The sequence below is a fragment of the Nothoprocta perdicaria genome, unplaced genomic scaffold (genome assembly GCF_003342845.1).
Source record: "Nothoprocta perdicaria isolate Ctin4 unplaced genomic scaffold, notPer1 scaffold_218, whole genome shotgun sequence".
Lineage (NCBI taxonomy): Eukaryota > Metazoa > Chordata > Aves > Tinamiformes > Tinamidae > Nothoprocta > Nothoprocta perdicaria.
Genome location: NW_020455399.1, coordinates 718,355 through 739,089, shown reverse-complemented (window position 1 = coordinate 739,089; position 20,735 = coordinate 718,355). Strand labels below are relative to the sequence as shown.

The window sequence follows — 20,735 nt, the reverse complement described above, 5'->3', positions numbered from 1 at the left end:
GGCGCTGCGGACGCTCCGCCGCGCGCGGGGAGCAGCCGCGCTCGCCGCGGGCTCTGCGGCTCCGCTCGCCTTCCCGCTGCGGAGCCCCGGGGACACGGCTCCTCGTCCCGGAGCGTTCCCCGGGGGAACGGGGCCGGTTTCGGAGCGTTTCCCGGGGGGACAGGGCCGCTTTCCCGCAGCGGGCGCTGGTACCGGGGACGTTGCATAAGCTTTTGTCTCTCAAGGGCTCGGCGGGTGGCGGAGCCGGAGGGGGGCCCTGCAGCCCCCCGGCTCCCGCACGCTGGGCTCTGTCCATGGGATTCACCGCAGCGCTGGGAAGGGCTTCCCGACACCCAGCGCCCCGTAGAGCGGCCGTGTTCCTGTCAGGGCTTGGGAATGGGGCGCGGGAGGATGGACAGGGCTGTTTTCCAGCCGGAGCGGCCGCTTCGCCCCGCGCTGCAGGGAACTTTGCTGAGGAGCCAGCGGTGCCGCGGGTTCTGGTGCTGCTTGGGGATGGAGGCTCCAACCTCGCTCTGCTGAAGGGCTCTTGGCGCTCTGGCTTCCGTGCTCTGCAGAGTGAACGAATGGAGGACACTGGGGAGAGAAGAATAATATTTGCCCGCAGCTCCGGGGGGTCGTGTGTCATCATTGATACTGGTGACCCTGGAGGGAAGGGATTAGAGCCGAGCGTGTCGGTATTGCCGTCCGGATCCCGCCTATGGCACTGCTGATGCCCCAGGGGATCGTGCGGGGTGTGCAGATCCGAAGCCCYGGCCGCTCCGCAGAGGCTGCGGGACCGGAGCAGCCGGGGGGAAGCCGCTTTCCCGACCGCGGGCCCTGGGCTCGCTGAGCCCRGCGATCACCCCACGGCAGGGACAGGCGGGCGCTGCTGGCGGGACCCCGTCCTTGTCCCTGCCCGTCCCTGCAGGGCCCTTCCCCAGGGACGGCGCAGGGGGACGCCCGTCCTTCCCAGCACGGGGGGTGCTCCGGGGTGCTCCTCGCCGGAGCTCGTCCCGTTTTTCCGCAAGGCTGGCACGGCGCCCGCGCGGCGCCGGGCCCGGGGCGCCGCAGCCCAAAGTAGGTCACGAAGTTGTTTTTCCGCGGCGCGGCTGTTGCCAGGCAGGAGCGGCGAGCGCAGGGGCAGGAGCTGCGCTCCGGAGGCGCCGGCTCCACGCAGAGGCTGCCCCCCTGGATGTGCCCCTCGGCTGGGCTCCGCTCCGGGCAGCTTCCCACGCAGGGTGCCGGGGCCTGGGGCGCGCCGGGGGCCTCTCCAGGTGGCTCCGGTGCCAGCCGGGCTCCGCCGGAGCGGGGAGAAGGGGCTTTATATAACGCGCCCGCCGCCTGACTCATTGTTGTGCCTGCCGTTATGTAACCGGTGCCCAAATCCCGCTCCCCGCCGGCGGAGCCGGGGGGAGGCTGGCGCATCGCCATGGCAACCGGCAGCCCCGCAGGGTCCCGCCGCCGCGCGGGCCCGGCCGTGGCGCCGGAGCAGCAGCGGCTCCGGCACGCGGGACGCGGCGGCGCGGCCCGGCCGGCTGCTCCGGGGCTGCCGTCCCCACAGGATCCCAGTGGGAGGACGGGGCAGGAAAGCCGGGCCTTCCCGGGGCTTCATCTGCCCCTCTCCCGCGTTTTGGTGGTGCCTATTCCCCAGGGAATYAGCAAAGCCCCTACAGGGGGTATTTAAAGGGATTTCTGGGGAGTTAAGTGGCCAGCTCCCGGTGCTGAGGTGTTTAATTCCCATYGGGAAAGGCGGCTTTCTGCCCGGCCGCCCTGCGGGGATTCACGGCGGGATGTCCCCGTCCCCGTGCCGCGGGCGCAGCCCCAGCGCGCCCTGCCAGGCAGCCCATCAGCATCAATAATTCACCGCGTTTGGCCTCGTGAATAATGAATGTCCGTGAGCCGCCCGCCGGGCCGGGAGCCGCCGGGCGCCCTCGGTCCCGCGAGCCCAGCGGGGTCCCGGGGCAGAGCCGCGGCCGCGGGAGCCGCGGGGASCCCCCGCGCCCGCTGCGGAGCACACGGGAGCTCCTGCTGCGGCCGCCGCAGCTGCGGGCGCTGGAGACGCTGCCGAGCGGCTCCGTGTCCTCCCTGCCGCCTTATTTCCAGTCTCCGCTTGTGGAACGACTGTAATTAAAACCTGCAGCGCTCTTGCCCACAATTGCCACCTCGCGCCGTTCGCTTTGGTGCCTGAGATCCAAGGTCCCCATGTATTTATTTAAGTGGCATCGACGATGCCATAGGCTCAGCAGCCGAGCCGAGCCGTTCTGCAGCTCTGCACTGGTGCCAAGGGCAGCGTCGGCGTCGCCAACGGGCAATTTGGGGCAGTTCCTTCTCCCAGGGCTGGTCCCGGAGCCGGGTGGGAGCTTAGGGGGACCCCGAGCCCCCGTCTGGGCTGCCCCGCGGGGGCGCTGACGCCGGCCGCCCTGTCGCCCCGCTGCAGGGAGCACGATGCTGACCAGCATCGCTGACGGGCTGCTCTGCTGCCTGCTGGGCAAGGCGGCCAACGCCGTGGGGCCGCTCGACAGCCTCGACTCCGCCAACGGCTACAGCTTCATGGAGGTGAAGCCGGGCAGGATCCTGCGGGTGAGACACAGCGCGCCGGCCCGGCCGGCCGAGGAGGCGCCCGCGGCCGCCCGCGGCACCGTGCACTGCAAGCGCAAGATCACCGTGTACCGCAGCGGGCAGCTGCTCATCGAGAACCTGGGCGACGCCGTGCGCCCCGACATCCTGCAGGGCCGCGGCGGCTGCGCCGGGGCCGGYGGCTCCGCGGAGCTGGAGCTGGCGGAGCCGGGCGGCCCCGCGGGCGCCCGCGAGGCCGGCACCGGCAAGCGCCGCAAGCGCAAGCCCAAGAAGGTGGTGAACATCGACTGCAAGAAGCAGATCACGAGCTGCAAGGGGACGCACGGCGACGTGGTGCTCTTCTTCATCCACGGCGTGGGCGGCTCGCTCGACATCTGGAAGGAGCAGCTGGACTTCTTCACCAAGCTGGGCTACGAGGTGGTGGCGCCCGACCTGGCGGGCCACGGCTGCAGCTCGGCGCCGCAGATCGCCGCCGCCTACACCTTCTACGCGCTGGCCGAGGACATGCGCGCCGTCTTCAAGCGCTTCGCCAAGAAGCGCAACATCCTCATCGGCCACTCGTACGGGTAAGGCGCGCGGGGACGCTCCGGCTTCATCCCTCAGGTTGTATTGCCTCCTCCCGGATCTGTGGCTCCGGATAATCCCAGCACCCAGCCGGCCGAGCGGCTCCGCCGGCGACGGGGCGGCAGCCCGGTGCCTATAAATAGAGTAAGCCCAAGCAAGTCAATTAAACAGAGCCTAAGCGGGGCTGCCCTGGCGGCCGAGGAGCCTTTCTGGGCGCCCGCGGGGGCAGCCGAGCCGGAGCCGTGCGGGGATTAGCGGGAGGCAGGAAGGGATCGGCCCCGGCAGCGCTGCCTCCGCCCGCAGCGTCTCCTTCTGCACCTTCCTGGCGCACGAGTACCCCGAGCTGGTGCACAAGGTGATCATGATCAACGGCGGCGGCCCCACGGCGCTGGAGCCCAGCCTCTGYTCCATCTTCAACATGCCCACGTGCGTGCTGCGCTGCCTCTCGCCCTGCCTCGCGTGGAGCTTCCTCAAGTGAGTGGCGGCGGCGGCCGCGTCCCGCTCCCGGCCCTGGGAACATCCCGCGGGAAGGGAGGGCCCCCCGCGCTGCTGCCCGCGCTGCCTCTGCCCCGCAGGGCCGGCTTCGCGCGCCAGGGCGCCAAGGAGAAGCAGCTGCTCAAGGAAGGCAAYGCCTTCAACGTCTCCTCCTTCGTGCTGCGCGCCATGATGAGCGGCCAGTACTGGCCCGAGGGCGACGAGGTCTATCACGCCGAGCTGGCCGTGCCCGTGCTGCTGGTGCACGGCATGCACGACAAGTTCGTGCCCGTGGAGGAGGACCAGCGCATGGCCGAGGTGAGGGCCGGGGCGGGCGGCGCGGCGCGGTGCCGTGCGGGGCCCTCACGGCCACGCGCTCCCCTCCCTCCGCAGATCCTGCTCATCGCCTTCCTGAAGGTGATCGACGAGGGCAGCCACATGGTGATGCTGGAGTGTCCCGAGACGGTCAACACGCTGCTGCACGAGTTCGTGCTGTGGGAGCCCGAGGCGCCGGGCGCCGACACGCAGGCCGAGAAGAAATAAGGCAGCGGGAAGCGCTGAGCGGGCTGCCTGGAGAGCAGAGACGCTGCGGAGCGCGGAGGGGTTTGCGAGCGCCGAGGCCGCCCCTGCCGGGAGCGGAGCCGCTTTTCCCGCCGGGCCGCGGCCGGGCCGGCGCGCGTGGCTGGCGGCGGAGCACGGAGGCTCCTTGGGAAGTGGCTTTGGGCCGGCAGCGGGAGCGAGGCGGACTCCCATTCCCGCCTGCCCGGGCGGGAGGGCCGTCGGTAGAGCGTCCTCATCCTGTTTCGTCCTAGTGTTGTTCTTTCTCACSCAGTGACCCCCAAGGGGCAGAGAGAGGAAGCTGCAGCGGAGCTGGTTCCCCCGAGGGCAAAAGGGKCCGAGAGGGGAACCCAGGAGCACCGCGACTCCTTGCAGCGCCTCCCTGCCCCGCGCCGGAGGTGCCGCTCCGGGATTGCTTTACGGGGAAGCCAAGCGCTCCTCCGGCATTCCCAGCAATCGGATTCATCTCTCTGGGCACCCCGGCAGCTGCTTTGCTTTGCTCGAGCTGCCCGCGGCCTCGAGCAGCTTGCAAACCCCATGCACGTGGTTTCGGCCGCCCTCCCGCCGCCGCTGGTGTCCACGGAGCGGCCGGAGATGACCAGCCCCGGGAYACGGCGGCACCGTGGGCACGGACACCAAAGCCGAGCTCCCCCCAGTCCCTGCACTGCCTTCCCGGTCCCCTCCCCAGCCGCTGGCATTAGGTCCCACGGAGGCGGCTTGTGCGGAGCCCCCGCGCCTGTCCCGGCTGCTCCAGCACCGTCGGCGCGTGGAGCAGCAACCTTGGGATGGCAGCGGCCCCAGGGAATGGCCCCGTTCCCCCAGATCCGCAGCACCCCTCRGTCCCGCGGCCTGGGGCCTCCCTCCCTGCGGTGGCAGACGTGGCAGAGCGGGGCCCGTGGGGGGCGCGGGGGCCCCGAGCCCTTCCGCGCATCCGGCCGCCCCCTTCCTTGCCGCGTTTCCCGCACCGAAACCAAAGAAAGGCCCGGGTGGAACCTGCCCCCGGCAGCAGCTCCTGCCGCCGGAGCCCCCCTCGTCCCGCGGAGAGCCCGGGATGGGGAGAGCCCCCTCCCCATCCCCGCGCAGGGAGGGCTCCAAGGCCCACGGGGACCCGGCCGTCCCTGCACGGCTCGAGGTGACCGTCCCCACGGGACCCGGGTCCTCCCCGCCGCGCCCRCGCCGCCCGCCCCGCCATCGCTGCCCGCACCCACGCCGTGCTGTGTTAGTGCCATTCCAGACAGTAAAGCCGTCTGACATTCTCCGCCGTTGGGCTGGYGCTCGATCAATGAAGCCGCTCGGTTGCGGACGCGCCGCGCGGGTCCAGCCCAAGCMCCACGGCCTGCGGCTCCGTCCACAGGGATGCACCAGCACAGCCCGGGCTCTGAGGCAGGGAAACGAAGCCAGAAAACAGCTGCCTGCAGAGGGGGAGAGTTGGTGAGAGGGAAGCCACCCATCCGTGGACACGGAGCTTCGGGGTCCCCTTCTCCTGTGCCCCCGTTCCTGGTCGCTCTCCAAYGGGGCAGGCATCCAGCCCAGCGCCCCGGGCACAGCAGAGCCCTCCTGGGACACACAGGAACGGGGCAGGTCAGTCCCGCCCAGGGAGCCCTGGGGGACACCAAGGTGACCATGGGGAGGCCCTGGTGGCCAAGGCGGCCGATGGGCTCCTGGCTGCATCGGGAGGACGKTRGCAGCAGGGCAGGGAGGGGATCCTGATCCTGCCCCTCTGCTCCGCCCTGGGGAGGCCAAACCTGGAGCGTTGGGGGCAGCTCTGGGCYCCCCAGGACCAGGGGGACCTGGAGCTGCTGGAGAGGGGCCAGCGGAGAGCAACAAAGATGAGGAAGGGCCTGGAGCATCCTCCTTGTGAGGAGAGCCCGAGCRAGCGGGGCCCGTTCAGCCTGGAGGAGAGGMGGCCGAGACGGGACCTGGWCACTGTGTCCAGGTACCTGAGGCGAGGATGCAGGGAGGAAGGGCCAAGCTCTTCTCGGTGGTGGCCAGTGACAGAAGGGGCAATGGGGACCAGCTGAACCCCAGGCAGTTTAATCCTGCCCTAGGGCAAGGTCCAAGCCGACACTGACAACATCAAGGGCGACACTAACACTAATGCCGACATTAAGAACACTCAAGGCCGACATTAACAACGCTCCCCGCTCGCTCTGGCCGCGGGGTGGCGCCCGCRCGCCGGGCCGCACTGCGCATGCTCCGCACTGTGACGGCGCTGCCAACCTCCCCGCCGCGCGGGGGCAGCAAAGCACCGGGCGGGGCGCAGGCGTGGCCGCGGGCCCGAGCGGCGCATGCGCAGCCTGCCACTGCGCTCACAGGGGAAGCACCTCGCTGCAGCGCATGCGCGCAGAGGCTCCCTGCAGCGCATGCGCACAGGCGAGCACGCCGGGGCGGGGGCGTGCGTCCCTKCGGCGCATGCGCACGAGCGCCCCCTGCATTCCCGCGCCGTCGAGGTCCAGGCGCTGCTCCGGATTCCGGAATAACCGAGGATTTTTCCTTAAAACTACCCGGTTTTAACAGAAACCTTGATGTTTGACCAAGAACACATTTATTACAAAAACAAAACAAATGCATTGACATAGTATTTGGCTACAGTATGGCAGCAGTTTTGCTTTTTGTCATCATAAATTCAAGATGACCCCGGCTAATAAAATACACCACCATTGTCATCTTGCACTAAAATTTATATATAATATATATATATAAATATATATACCTATATTTATATATATATAAAAAAAATATAAAATGTTTTCAGTAGCGGCGGGTAAAACGGGGATCAGTCAGTCTGTTCAGGCGATCCTGGCCCGCAAATCCTCCCTGTATTCCACTACTTTGCAGTATCTGGCTCTGGTTTCCACCTTGCGTGAAGCCTCCACGCCTTGAAAAAAAGACCAAACACATTGAAAATGGCCAAAAATATACTACTCTGGCAGTAGATGTTTGATTATTTTCTACTCACAAATTCATAGTTCAGCAGAAGCTGAAAATATCGTTTTGCACAATTGACAAAACAAAGAAATTTCTTCTTTTACTCCGTTAATTCAGTTTTTATAAAAGCATCCACGAGTACTCGAGTACTCTGACAAAGCTTCTTACCCTGACATCCCTCCTCGACTCATCACATGGCCTGGCCCTGACTGACCAGGCATGCTTCTATCACCACCTGATTTAAAGAAGAAAAAATGAAAAACAGAAAAAAAAAGTTAGAGTATATAAAAGTCTTATTTTCCAATTAGTCTTATTTTCCTATTAGAAAGCCACCTTGTTCCCAGAATTCTATTTGCTTTCTTTGCAATGCTGTTAAAGCTCTGTAGGAATTTTAACCACCACTAGAAGTTCCACAGCAGCATTTCATAGAAAAACCACAATCACACTGGTAAGCAGCAAGTGTACCTTGCCATCTCTCATGATCCCGTCCCATCACTCCTCCAGCCACATTCCCCTGCCATGAACGATCTTGATGCCCCTCTAACTTTCGACCATGATCTCCCCAGTCACGTCCATCTCTTAAAAAAATAAAAGAACATCTTCTAGGTGTGTCCCTTATCAACTGAACAGCATGGGGTAAAGCCAAACACCATACTCCATGCAAAAGTTCATTCAACCGTTTATCCACTCCATCAGTACTATAAAAATTGCTTGAAGAGCGACTAAAAGAAACTTGCTGAGCAGTGTCCTCTACACAGAAAGTACTTTTCTTATCTACAGAGGCATAATTAGTATCACAACAAGYTGAAACATTTAAACAAGAAAGGAATGCCATCCCTCCATCTGAGAGTCATAATTATGTACTATGTATCTGGAATAAACTTAGTTTGATTAGCTGGCTTAGATAAAAAGATCCAGAATAGCCCCATTTCCCAGCCTTCGCTGTCACAGTGATTCAGACTTATTGCCCTAAAATCTGTGTGCTAGCCACATGTAAGGGCTTCTGTTGGCATTACAGAAGCACCCAGTATAGGACCGGGTATGATTTGCAGATATGGAAACATTTACAAGAGAACAACAGTTAGCAGCAGAGCCACCCGAGCAGCACCTCTTTACTCACTAAAATCACTCCATTCTCTTGATGCACAGGGGAGCTACATACGTTAAATTCCTTGCTCATCCAGCAGGTTAGACCCGCGAAGGAACTATCTGGACAGAGGATTCACACTYGTGAAACTGCTCTCACCATCACTCTCTGAAGGTTTGCCGAGCACAAGCTTTTTAAGCAGGAACAAAGAGCTTCCCTTGCTCCACGTGCACTAACCGGGACTGCGGGGGCATCCCTCTACCTTCAGCCATTCTTCTGTCGGAGCCATAGGCACCCCAGGCGTCGCGGGAGTCGCGCGAGTGGCGATCAGGCCCTCCATGGCGCTCATCCGGGTAATGCTGCGAGGCAGAAAGCCATGCTAAGAGCCAGCACACGCCTTTATTTTGGGGGTAGCACAATTTTATACAGCTCCTGTCATTTTACAATTTTATTAGCTGCTAGAAAGTAAAACAGCAACAGTCTCATTCCTCACTGGTTCCATTGCTGCTGCCTGTGGTTCATTCTAGGCATTAATTTTGCAGAAAATTCACACATTTCACATTACTTTCRTAAGTGCTGCTACAGTTTCTCCTCCCTATTCTTTATGGCCTATTTTCTGACTCCAGATTTTTTATTTTAGAAAGAAGTTCTGTCTGCATCCTTCCTTTGTTCAGAAAACACACAGCTGCAGTAAACACATCTCTAACAGTTACCTGTCTGTTCAGTTATATCACTATTTTCTATATACTGCTTAGATATAATTAGATATGGGGTCTCTCATCATGTCAAATTAGTTACTTGCGGAACATCCACATTTAAGAAGCGAACATCATGCATGCTGGGTGGCTGAATAGGTGGATGCTTCAGTGTTTGTCTTAATTAAGGCTAGAATCTTAATTTGACTCACCTGCCCATCTCGATCTGGCATTCCTCTTGAACCATCTCTTCTGAGGAGGGGAGAAAAAATAAACAAAAAAAAATCAGTCAAATCAACACAGCTATCAACAATACTAGGATGTCAGGCATGGTCAGGTACTCAAGGCAGGGCACCATACCGGGCACGGTAACAAAGCAGGATACCAAGTGAACCTAACATAACCAAAATCAAATTACAAGCAGAGATGTGCAACTAAAGTTAGTATAAGTTAGGTTGCTAAGGTGAGCGCAGGAAAATTTTTAAAGCAAAAGGAAATTTCTAAACCTCAGGCTAGGTAACAAGGATTTGGAAACTGCATTTCTGAACCTGCTATCTTGAGWGAAGTTGCAGAGTTCAGATTGCAAGAGAACTTGGCTTATACTCTTTATTCAATCTCTTTTTCAATATATGTAGCGATGTAAAAAAACGGTTTGCAAGCAGGTATAAAACACTGGCTTGTTTGCTTTGAGGGCTTTTGGCACTGGTCTGGCCTAGGTAATCCACYACTGCCTTACTGACCTGTCCAAAGAATGATCCTGGTATCTGCCACGATCCCTGTGGTCAAAGTCATGGAAGCGATCTTGACGACTAAATTCAGAATGGTACCTATCATCCATGGCCATTCGCTTTGCCTCTGGCCAGTATGGGTCATCTCGCCTTCAAGAGAAGGTATCATTAGTAGAAAGTTCCTGACAACCTCACTTTTTTGTCCTCTTGGACTCAGGCTTCATTCAATGTGATTTTTCAAATAGTTATTTGTGATTAAAGCTCTAGGAGTGTTATACTGACATTTCATTTGTTTCAGAAAAGCAACTCGCTGTGAAACCACCATACAAAAGCTCAGTCTCTACACATGCTGATATATGTCAAGGAGTATCTGTTCCTACCAGTACCCCTGCATTCAGCTTCGCATACACAAGTTCTGTTCTCAGACATTCTTTTGGGAAATAGTTTCTCACTTTTACATCTGCWGTGACAGAGCTGTGCTTTAGGGTGGGTAAGTTTGCCTCTTCTAAAGATTAATATCRAAGTGTTAACAGAAACATGTAAATCAGCTTTCAGTTGAGAACTCCAACAACTGTTTTAGTGAAAGTATTTACAAGTTACCTAGAAAACCATTACATAGAAGACGATTCTGGAGTCTTCAAGACAAGCAAGCCAAAGCCTTTGGAGCGTCATGACAGCTCCTACCTGCCATCAGGATCATACGGCCTCCTCATTGCCGATCGCCGCTCCTGCTCGTACCGCAGCTGCTCCTGCTGCCGCCGCAGCTCTTCCCTCTCGCGCTGGATGCGCTCCTGCTCTCTCCTCCGCTCCTGCTCTATGTGCATTCGCTCCCTCTCCAGCCTCTCCCTCTCCAGGCGCTCTCTGTCGAGACGCTGCCGTTGAAATTCAAGGCGCTCGCGCTCTCTCTGAAGCCTCTGTCTTTCATCTCGTTCGTGGATGGCTTGAAGACGCTGCTCTCGCTCGCGCCTTTCTCTTTCCCTAATTAAGGGAGATGGGGTTGTTTTAAGTGTCCTAAGACTCGTTCCCCATTCCATCTCGTCTCCTTCACCTTCTCAGAACTAAATAACATTTCCAGGTTTACACAGATTTAGAGAAAACTCTGTAATTCTCATTGTAAAAACCTTCAGAATTGCGCCCTAAGCTCATTCTATCAGTTCAGTGTCAAATCTATCTGAAACACTACTGATTAGGAACGGCCAGTTCTAGACTAAGTTGAAGTCAATTCAAACACTAGCTGGGAAGCAAAACCAAATGCCACTCAAAAATTAGAGCAAAACCAGGAAACCCACCGTCGTCTTTCTGTTTCTCTGATTTCTCGCTCTCTCTGCCTCTGACGTTCACGTTCTCGCTGTTCTTTGATTTTATCAAACGATAAAATATCTTGCTTCTCTTTGCTCTCAGATTTGCGATCCTGGCTTTTTGTACTCTGTTAAATTACAACAATACATTAGCTGAACATAGCACACTTAGGTAGAATTCCTAGGTAGAATCTGCCTGAACAAAACAATCACACCTTCCAAGAGGCAAATAAGGTTGGAATTCTGCAAAACAGTTATGGAGAAGCACCCATAATTTTACTAGTACTTCTAAGGGTTTGAATATATAAACATTAGGGGCATAGGATCAGACATGCACTAGAGGCAAAAGATACACCACCTTAAAGGTCACTATTTTCATATTACAGCCATATTTCTTTGACTGGTGACAGAGACTAAAAATAGGTGACACATAAGCATTTATCCATACAGCTTCATTAAAAAAAAGGTCTGTTTTATACCTACTATCACAAGAAGGCTTCTTTGAAAGTTGTACATACCCTCTCTTTTGATGTTGACGTTTTCACACTGATAACCGGCTCTCCTTTTGATTTATCCATTACTACTGTCCTTTCAGTTCCTCGACTTGCTATTAAAAAAAGTATATCACACATATAAATTATAGTAAAACAGTATTTTCTGAAAAAGATGACAACTAAAAGAAAACAATGTTAAGTTCATTCCTATGGTTATGTAATATACAGTTCTGTAATCATTAAGAAACAAAATGAAGTTTTGTAGTGAGCCATGACACTGAATGCTTAAGCTTCCTGTTCTTCCGTTTTCTAGTTAGTCGACGTAYTTTTTTGATTAAAACAAAACCAACCATTTCACAAATCACCGCAAATATTCTTCATATCAATTTCTATTTTTTTTTATTGTAAGAGTACCCTCCAAAACATTTTAACCTTTTCTGAAGAGTAGTTAAGTTACCTGATTTGCTTGCCCTAGATCGATCTGAAGATCCAGTTTTCTGCTCTTCTTTCTCTTTTCCTTCTTTTTCATCTTTGCCATCTTTCTCTGATTTCTTAGAGTCATCCTTTTTGTCCAGTTTCTCATCCTTTTTAACACCAGTAGACCTATAGGTAAACTTTGCTTTATTAGAGAGGCTAAGAGAGTATATAACAATTCTCCTTGACCAAATCAACTATTCAAAACTAAATAGCCCCCAAAATACTCACAACATCTTCCACCCTGCTGAGCTGAAGTCAATGCAAACTTAACTTGCATAACGTTTAAGAGAAGCAACCAATCTTAAGCTAAAGCAGTCTGAAAATGAGAAACAACAGGTGATCCCCCTACATTTTAGAAGAGTTCTAGAAAAAAAGTTTTCTGCTCTGCTTACAGAGTTTATGCTTAGCATAACTGACTCCTCCACTGGGAGAGGAGGTCAACAAATAGAGGCTGAGCTGCATGAAAAAAGCATGTTTTATAAATACAGGCTTAAGTACCTCGTTCAAGCAGACCAGCAAATAAAACATCTCCTTTGTCAAATCTTTCATAATTTCTATGTAAAGAACAGTAGCAAAGCAGAACTCTTTCAAAAGCAACAGGCCAAGTGAGAAAAAAAATACTGAAACATTTGAAAGTTTTACTCTTAATTTCTAAGACACACTACGAAGGATCAAATCAGTCACTGTTTGACTTTGTCACATAAGTCGTATTTTAAATGTGTAGTCTTTAAACAAAGAAAATTAGCAAAATCGCATTACTTCTCAGACTTGGAATCTGCAGAATGGTGTCTGTCTTTTTCCTTCCTTGCTTCACCTTCCTTTTTGTCTGAAGGCTTTTTCCCAGCAGGTTCATTTTTTGCCTAGAATGTTGTTATTACAAAAACATTTTTGTAATAAAGACAGATATTAAGTTTGTGCACTTTCATTTTTTATTTTATTGCTGCCATGGATAGCTACTGCTTACCTTTTCCACAGAAATCATTTTTCCATGCAGCTCTGTTCTATGGAGGTGACTAATACACTTGGTGGCTTCTTCGGATGTTGACATCGTAACAAAGCCGTAACAGCGAGCACCGGGACTGCGAGCATTTGTCACTACTTTTGCACCAACCACCTTGACCAAAAACAAACAAAAAAAACTATTTTGACAGATCCGTGGCCAAATTAATTCCAAATCATTAATTTATTTGCCATTTAAAAGTTGTTCTATCTACTATTAACACACAGCAGAGTGCCTATCCATTTTATTTATCTCTGTATTTCAGTTAACATTTTATTAAGAACAATGCCTTCCAATCAGAGTTTTGAAAAAACACAGGAAAATTAGCTATTTTGTTAGAGTATTATTTTATTAAAAACGGGCAAAAGGCTTAATTTTACATTACCCCTTAAATTCAGCTAAAAGTTTTATTAATGGAATAGCCACTACATACCTTTCCATATTTGCTGAAGAGGTTCTTCAAGTCTGTAGCTCTGGTAGATGAGGAAAGCCCACTAACCCACAAATTTCTGCCAGAACCACTACCTGTGCGGCCTAGTATTTAAAGAAAAAAAAAAAGAATCACTAACACAAACTTATCTTACTTTATTTCTCTTACATAAATGCAATTTTACTCCTATCGATTCCACTACTTGATATCAATTGACACATTTTAGTCTCCAAAAACRGATTTTGGATCTCTAAGTGATATGTATTTCTACAGTACAAAGGGTGYTCATCTGCACAGATGTTATCTTTGCAGATCTCAATCACTTTGATTATTACAACTAGTTAATGTTAAAACACAAGAGATACTTAAAATGGTGACAATAAAAGATTTATAGAACTTAGGTGAACTGCAATTTATAATTCAAGCTTTTCAAGTCTGATGATGTTATGAAAGCACTGAGCCTTCACTGTGTTAGCAGTTTGCAGCAGAATCAGCATGTAGAATAAAACTAAGGAGTTTCGACTTTCTTGCGATTTTCAGAGAAAGCCCAGTTTGGCTAGCATCTATACCACCTTATGAAGTGGTACAGGTATATGAAGTGCAGGACACTCCAGTAGGAGTACAACAACAAAGACACTCATGCTTATATTATTCAAAAAAACCCCATCACAGACAAGTTAATGAACTGAAAAAGGAATCGAACAACAATTCCATTTACTCATTTCCTAAAACAGCTTCACAAAAAATGGCTAGATTTGACTCAATAACATTTTTTTCCAAGTAAACTGCACATTGTTTTTTGAACATACCTTTCTCATCTTTTGAGATCATCTTTGTATCTGCATCCTCAACAAGGCTAAAGACAAAAGAGCATGTTATTCAAGCAAATATTAGCAATATAAAATATGAGATCACATACACTGTCATTATATACCTACCAGTAAACTAGTTCTGAAATAAAAAATACCTTTTCATATTTGTAGAAGAGTCACAGGAAATATGGGATTCATAAGCTTAAACAGACAATTAGTTCTGTTTGGCAGATCACAGATATTAGAGTAACTTAAGAGAACAACCTTTGAAGGTTGAGGAAGGAAAGAAATCAACCCCTCGGTGTTTACTAAAGATCTGTGCRAGGAGAAATACAACAGATTCTTTAGGAATAGGCTACAATTTCATCAGTCGTGGTGGCCAATTGAAGGAAACAGCTTATGCGCATCACTTAATGACCAATGGAAAAAAAAAGATAGCATCTGGTCTAGAACGGAGAAAAAACAAACCTCTTTTTCTGATCACCGCCCTCACTGCTTGAGGACTCTTTAGTAGCAGGGGATTCCTCAGAATTAGCTTTCTCTTCTCTTCTCTTGCCATCTTCTTGGCTAGCTCTGCCTTCGGCACCTGCGCCTTTTTCCGCTGTTTCCCCACTAGCCGCTTCCACGCCTTGGCATCGTTTGCTACTCTCCTCGCTTAGGCTCTCTACTCCTACACAGTCAGAGTCCGGGTTCTCTTCCTCTAGTGTCTGTTCACTTGTCTCCCCTTTTGCTACAACTAAACGCTTTGCTTCCTTCCTTGCCAAAGCTTGGGACGACTTGCTGTCCAAATCTAAAGCATCTTCCTCCAAATGAGCAGCTCCAAGAGCGTCCTCTTCCTCGGCTACGAGCCTCTTGCCTGACGCCACGTTACTGCCTTCCTGTGCATGTGGCTGCTCCACTTCAGAAGTTTCTTCATTAAGTACTTCAGATTTACAAGTTTCCCCCAAAATGTCGAGTATTTTCTCATTTTCTACGGATTTAACAGGAATAGAATGGCACAAGATTTAATCACCAGGGAAATACAGCAATCACAAATGTGGAACTGGCATGGCTGCCACACTAACACCAAGAGAACTGCTAAGCTACACAGAGATTGGAAAACCCTGCTGTACACAGTCTTAAAACTACCAYGCTAACTGCACGCTGACAAACTACTGCATCAACCCTAGCACGTTACACCGAAGAAAAATGCCCCCACAGACTTAACAAAAACCTTCCGCATCATCCTTCATATTCTTCACGAAATCGKTCAYGGCTGTTTCTTCTCTATACAGCTTCCAAAGTCCAAGGTGCTTAACTCAACATATCAATGCATTGCAAGTTCAATTTCCTARTTTCYGTGAAATTCTTTTAGCAGACAGTCCAACAWGAAAACTGGGCATCTTCTGATGGTGCATGAGTGTGTTTGCAGTCCAAAAAGAGTGCGATTTGTAGAAGATTCCCATGATGAAACTGTATTCCTTCTTCTGAAGTTCAGTCACTCTTTAYGTTTTGCTCAGTATCACAGCTTCACATTACCTGCACTCCTGCATGTATAGAATTACAGTACAGTGTGATATCACAAGATCTGTTTTATTTTTCAGAACCTTTAGATCCTTAAGGTTCACCCTTTAACTCCATTGTAGTTAAAGAGTTCTGTGCAACCACTTCATCATAGTTGATGCAAGTTTTCAAGCAGCAGTAACCACAGATCTGGTGATATGACTGGGTTTCCAATCTCTATGACCCTGCAAGACCTGGCTGTCCGGTATAACAAYGGATACTATAGTAATGCACTTAAAAAGCCAAACTGGGACACAAAATAAGAATATACGAAGAATGAAACTGTCTCAAGAATTAGGGTTTGTTGCTGTTAAAACAAAAGCAAGCAAACAAACAACAAAAAAGGAGAAAAAAAAGAAAAAAAAGAAAAAGAAAAGAAAGCCACAAACACAACAGTACCTGGCTCCAAGGGTAGTTCTTCAATTTCCTGTAGGGAAATAGACAAAAGCAACACATCACTTCAAGACGGTGTTATGAAAAAACTGTTAGAACTTCAAAATCTCTTGAATTCAGACACATGCTGAAGACACAGTGGTAATTTTCAACATCTTCATAYCTATATAGGACAGTTATCTTTCACAAGGGTAAATAAAATCAGTAAATAGCAGTGGTACAGATTAATATGCTACCAAACACTGATRCCCATGATGCCCTTCCCTAAACAGATTCTTACAACTCTACTTTCCGAAAATGGGTTCTGTAGAAATATCAGCTCAATCTGCAGTTACAGGTGATCTCAAACAATACTCATTGGTCGGAAAACCAAGGCTCAGAGTTCAGGGATAAGATCAGTTTTATGCCAACACTGTAAAGYTACGTTATCTAATTGAAGCTAAACTATAAATGTAGGGCACTGCTTTAGCATACACAGCAGATAAGACTCCGAACTCTACACTCAAATTCAAAGGCACTTCCAGATGTCTGTTTGCATGCTTAAACCAGAATGGCATTTATTCCTAGTGTTTGAGGAATAGAACATATTACTTTTTACTTCCTGTAAATACACAGCTTCAGCATTTACACRGTAGGCATTATCCCTCTTTTTGTAAATAATTTTGTAAATAATAAAGGGACGATTTACCTTTATCACAGTTAAATCGGATGAAACAGCATCCATACTGTTTCCAGCATCTTCAACCTCTACCTTGAAAGAAATAATTAGAAGGCATTTCATTATCTAGAAAAAGCCATTATAAATTAAATTTGAAGAAGAAATTGAAAGATTGAAAATTGTTTTCATTGAGAACCAATCCTAAAGAAGTATTTCTAACAACCATTAATGTTAAAAACTGACCAATTACCTACACACACCTTCCACTCCCTAATGACTGGGTGAGCTTTCCCAGCCCTTCCAAAATATGCTGCTCTACTCACAGAAACATTTAAGGACAGCAAAGTTGTTCTTACTACTTATATRCAATTTATAGCAACAACACTGAGTCAGAAAGCCTTTGTGACAGGGAAAAAGGAAAAAGAATCATAGAATTCCTAGACTCTGACAGCTTTAATCACTGAGAAGAACTATTTCCTTGCTATTTCAATTTGAAAGGTGGTGTGGAAGGGGTGCTGTTGGGTATAAGGGATTAATCTTTCCCAATTTTCAGATTTAGGGGGGGAAAAACCCACACTCAATTCTGCAATTCTAAAAATTCATGACACAATGTGCTCACAATTAATCATAATTTCCATTAAATGCCTCATTGTATGTCTCAGGAAAAAAGATCTCTTGACTAGGGGCTGGGGGAAAAGGAGTTTATCTTCCAGCACAGATGGACAAATTTGTAAAATCTATTCACTATCAAGACAAACACAGAACAACATAAAAATACTCTTAAAAATTCAACAATAGTGGGATCCAATCTTAACAACAACAACAAAGAAGTAGGATATAGTTCCCAGTATACTGCTGTTCAGCTGAAGTTAGTGATGTAAACAAAACTACGGCATTTGCATGCCTCAGTGTCCTCCTAAATAAAGATATGAAAATGGGAATGTAAATATCAAGTAAAGCAGARAGCTCCAATCACAATTAAAACAATGTTTTCTTGATTACTATTAATCGATATAGTAACATGATGCATGCAAACAACATCTAAACATTTTAAAAATCAAGAATGCTATTTCTACAAACAGATACAAGAAAAACAAACAAAATAAATCAGTGATCACAAGAACTCACGGTTCTAAATTACTTCTACTACTCTTTAGGTACTATTTATTATTTAATTTGAAGGAAGAAAAAAAATCTGATTCCACACATGTAAGAGATGCATACCATCACTACTGGTATTTCTCTTGATTCTTCTTTAATTTCTGAATATTGTGGGGATGCCTCCAAGTTACCTACAGCATATTCTGTAGGCTGATCTGGAAGTTGTTTCGTTTCTGCATCAGCATTTTCTTTACTATCACACAGTGAGTCAAGAATAATATCAGCACTGTAATCCTCTCCGCAATCTACAGCATTGCCATTATCTATTTCAGCTTCATCTAACACACTAATATCCATCATGTAAATATCCTGCAAGTTATCCAAACTTGCTTCAACATCCTCCTGCAAAAAGAAAAAAAGGATGTATGATAGTCATTGYAACTTGAATGCAACACTATTATACTTCACCTCAAACAAGGCTTCACATACCTGTCCATCTCCTGAATCCTCCTCCAGGCCATTATCTTCAACTCCCTCTTCTTCTGGTCTACGTCCTAGTAATATTATGATTGTCAAAATGAAAAAAGCCAAGAATGTGTGACCTTCAAGTTCTAGTCCCTTTCTCCAGATTACATTGCCAAATTGAATGGAATACCTATTTCTCCTTATTTTTGACAACTAGTGTTTATTTAGCATCCCAATTTGCTAAGTAACAAAGACACAAACAAGCTGCAGTCCAAGATCCTTCACGAGATTTAAAGAAGCAGAACTGCATACTCCCCACAATATTTAGCTTAGCTCAGAGTACAATCATTTAYCATCTTAAGCCTTCATTTCTTTCCAGAAAATTCCTAGGGGAAGGAAGACCTGACACACATCAGCAAACAGCTCGAGCCAAACAATTTAGTCAGATAAAAACTCAAGCTTCACCACAATTTAATTATAAACRCTCATTCTAACTATTCCGTTCAGCTCCAATATAAAATCGAATTTCAATATTACTGTAAAACAGAAAAAGCTCACCAACTGCCCTAAGACATAACTAATTTTAGAACAATAGCAAGTCTTACATTGTAATTTTTTTTTTTTAAAGAAAGAGTCCTTTTCACCACTGGAAAATTATATACAGAGAAATATGAAAACAAAACAAATAAACAAGCATACACACAAACACACACACACACACAAAACCCCAACATCCTGCTTAAAAACTAYTCTTCCAGGAAAGAAATGAGACTATGGAAAACACATGTGTAACCAAGTACAGAGCTAGCTGCATCTGCAAGCAGTATTTTTACCTTGGGGAGGGGAAGGGAGGGAAGCACCTTTTCGTGCTTCTCAAAATAAAACTACAGTAACATAATGATGCATTCATCTAGTTTACATATACTGCTTCAGAACTACRTATTAATTACTACTTTGAATCTCAAAGAACTTTGAAAACAAATCAACAAATATTTGGGGTAGAAAAAAAATCTAGTTTTTTGAAACTATACAAAGTTGTATGAATAAATGGTCAGTTGGTCTATCACCTTACCATYAACCCCCTAAAACTACCTGCAAGTGTGAGAAAGGGTACCAGCAACATATGGCATTCAAGGTCAAGGACTGAACAAGAGACATTTCACCTGTGCTTAAGTTTTTTCAAAACACCCATTTGGCCTGAATTTGGCTCAGCAACTACTATATCCTACATTTTCAGGAGTGCAAAACATGCTGCAAAAGTGCCAAAAATCAGGCAAAGGCATTTTTCCAAAGTCCCACCATCATGGGTTGTGCCGTCAGAAAGTGAAGGAGTCCTATTTAAGTCCCCTGTACCTTTGCTGCTTCTTTTTGGAGTTTTCTTGGTTATATTCTCTGAAACCATTGGAATTTCATCAGGATCTCCCCCTTCCTCCTCAATAGCCTATTGGGAAAGAAACAGAGATAAAAGACAGATATGAAACTGCATTTCTGTTGAGTTAGGAATTGAACAATGGGGGAAAAAATACAAAAACAAGAGTCTTTTGCCTTAAATCACACGGAATTAACATCAATACCCAATATAAAGGCTGCTAGATGAATGCATAGGAAGAAAATAAGGCCCTTGAGACAGAACTGGATAAGCCACGCAAAGATATTCTGACCATCGTTTAGCCAACATTGACCATGGGGTGGCTGTGTCGCTTGGACCAGATAGGTACCTACAGTGTCGGGAGAGAGGAATTACCCCAGCTCTAAGGGACGGCAAAGCTCGGATAGGTGAAACAGCCCTATGGCCGCGAGCCTGCCACACAGCCTGGAGCCGACCCGAGCACAGCCGCGAGCGCTGAGGCGCGCAGCACGAAGCGCAGCGGGCGGATCTGCAAACACGGCGGCCCCACGCAGCGCGGGAAGGCGCGCGAGGCCCCCGCGCTGCGCTCCACGAGCGGGGCAGGACAAGGGGCCGCCCCGGGGCCTCGGCTCGTGCCCGTGGGGCCCCGGCCCGCAGGCACCGAGCCCGCCGGGGCGCCCCGGCCGCCTCCGCAGCCGCTTGGCGCCGTTTTCCGCAGCGGGGCCGCCGCGCTCACCCTCCTGAGCCGCTCCATGAGGACGCTCTTGTTGCCGCCGCTGTCCAAGTTGCGGCGCCGCAGCTCGGCCCGCAGGTCTATCACGCGCAGCTCGCTCAGGCGCCGCGTCTCGGGCTCCGCGCCGGGCGCCCCGGACCCACACAGGGACGCAGACTCCGCCTGCCCGGCCGCTGAGTGGCTCTCCGTCATGGGGCCGCTTTTCCGCCTCGCGCGCGCGGAGCTGGGCACGGTGGAAACAACGGCGAGGAGCTGCCGCTGCGGCACAAAATGGTGGCGGCACCGAGAGGCGGGGGGAGGGCAGGGCCCGCGCCTCCGCTCGCAGGCGCGCGCCGCTGACGGCGCGGGCTGCAGGACACCGCGCATGCGCGCGGCAGCCGCGCGCGAGCCGCCC

The 20,735-nt window shown here is 50.1% G+C and overlaps 2 protein-coding genes across 4 annotated transcripts; one reads left to right on the top strand and one right to left on the bottom strand.

The window, feature by feature from the left end:
- Positions 1-2,418: 2,418 nt before the first annotated feature.
- Positions 2,419-4,221, top strand: ABHD8 (abhydrolase domain containing 8). The gene is made up of 4 exons (XM_026038854.1): positions 2,419-3,122; positions 3,424-3,594; positions 3,696-3,912; positions 3,988-4,221. The coding sequence occupies exons 1-4, from the start codon at positions 2,425-2,427 to the stop codon at positions 4,135-4,137; spliced, it is 1,236 nt and encodes a 411-aa protein (XP_025894639.1). The 5' UTR covers positions 2,419-2,424; the 3' UTR covers positions 4,138-4,221.
- A 2,653-nt stretch (positions 4,222-6,874) lies between these two features.
- LOC112946863 (scaffold attachment factor B1-like) lies at positions 6,875-20,533 on the bottom strand. Of its 3 annotated transcripts, none has more exons than XM_026038810.1 (21): positions 20,345-20,533; positions 19,614-19,701; positions 18,285-18,349; positions 17,919-18,197; positions 16,725-16,787; positions 16,043-16,070; positions 14,570-15,071; positions 14,099-14,145; positions 13,293-13,393; positions 12,824-12,973; positions 12,619-12,719; positions 11,840-11,985; positions 11,407-11,495; positions 10,880-11,016; positions 10,275-10,568; positions 9,603-9,740; positions 9,075-9,114; positions 8,405-8,526; positions 7,546-7,658; positions 7,249-7,315; positions 6,875-7,030 (listed from the first exon to the last, which is right to left on the bottom strand). In XM_026038810.1, exons 1-21 carry the CDS (start codon positions 20,531-20,533, stop codon positions 6,904-6,906), a joined length of 2,886 nt encoding a protein of 961 aa, XP_025894595.1. In that variant the 3' UTR covers positions 6,875-6,903. The 3 variants fall into 3 exon arrangements, with proteins under 3 accessions (XP_025894595.1, XP_025894596.1, XP_025894597.1); XM_026038811.1 differs by having other exon boundaries at positions 17,991-18,197; XM_026038812.1 differs by lacking the exons at positions 6,875-7,030; positions 7,546-7,658 and having other exon boundaries at positions 7,259-7,315.
- Between the last annotated feature and the right edge of the window lie 202 nt (positions 20,534-20,735).

Bases quoted from the DNA above. Each gene is read 5' to 3' on its own strand.
- LOC112946863 (XM_026038810.1), bottom strand. From the start codon at position 20,533: ATGACGGAGAGCCACTCAGCGGCCGGGCAGGCGGAGTCTGCGTCCCTG. The intron at 16,071-16,724 runs GTAAATCGTCCC...ATTTCCCTACAG, and splicing joins CCGATTTAACTGTGATAAAG to GAAATTGAAGAACTACCCTT. The intron at 11,496-11,839 runs GTAACTTAACTA...TTTTTTTAATAG, and splicing joins ATCTAGGGCAAGCAAATCAG to CAAGTCGAGGAACTGAAAGG.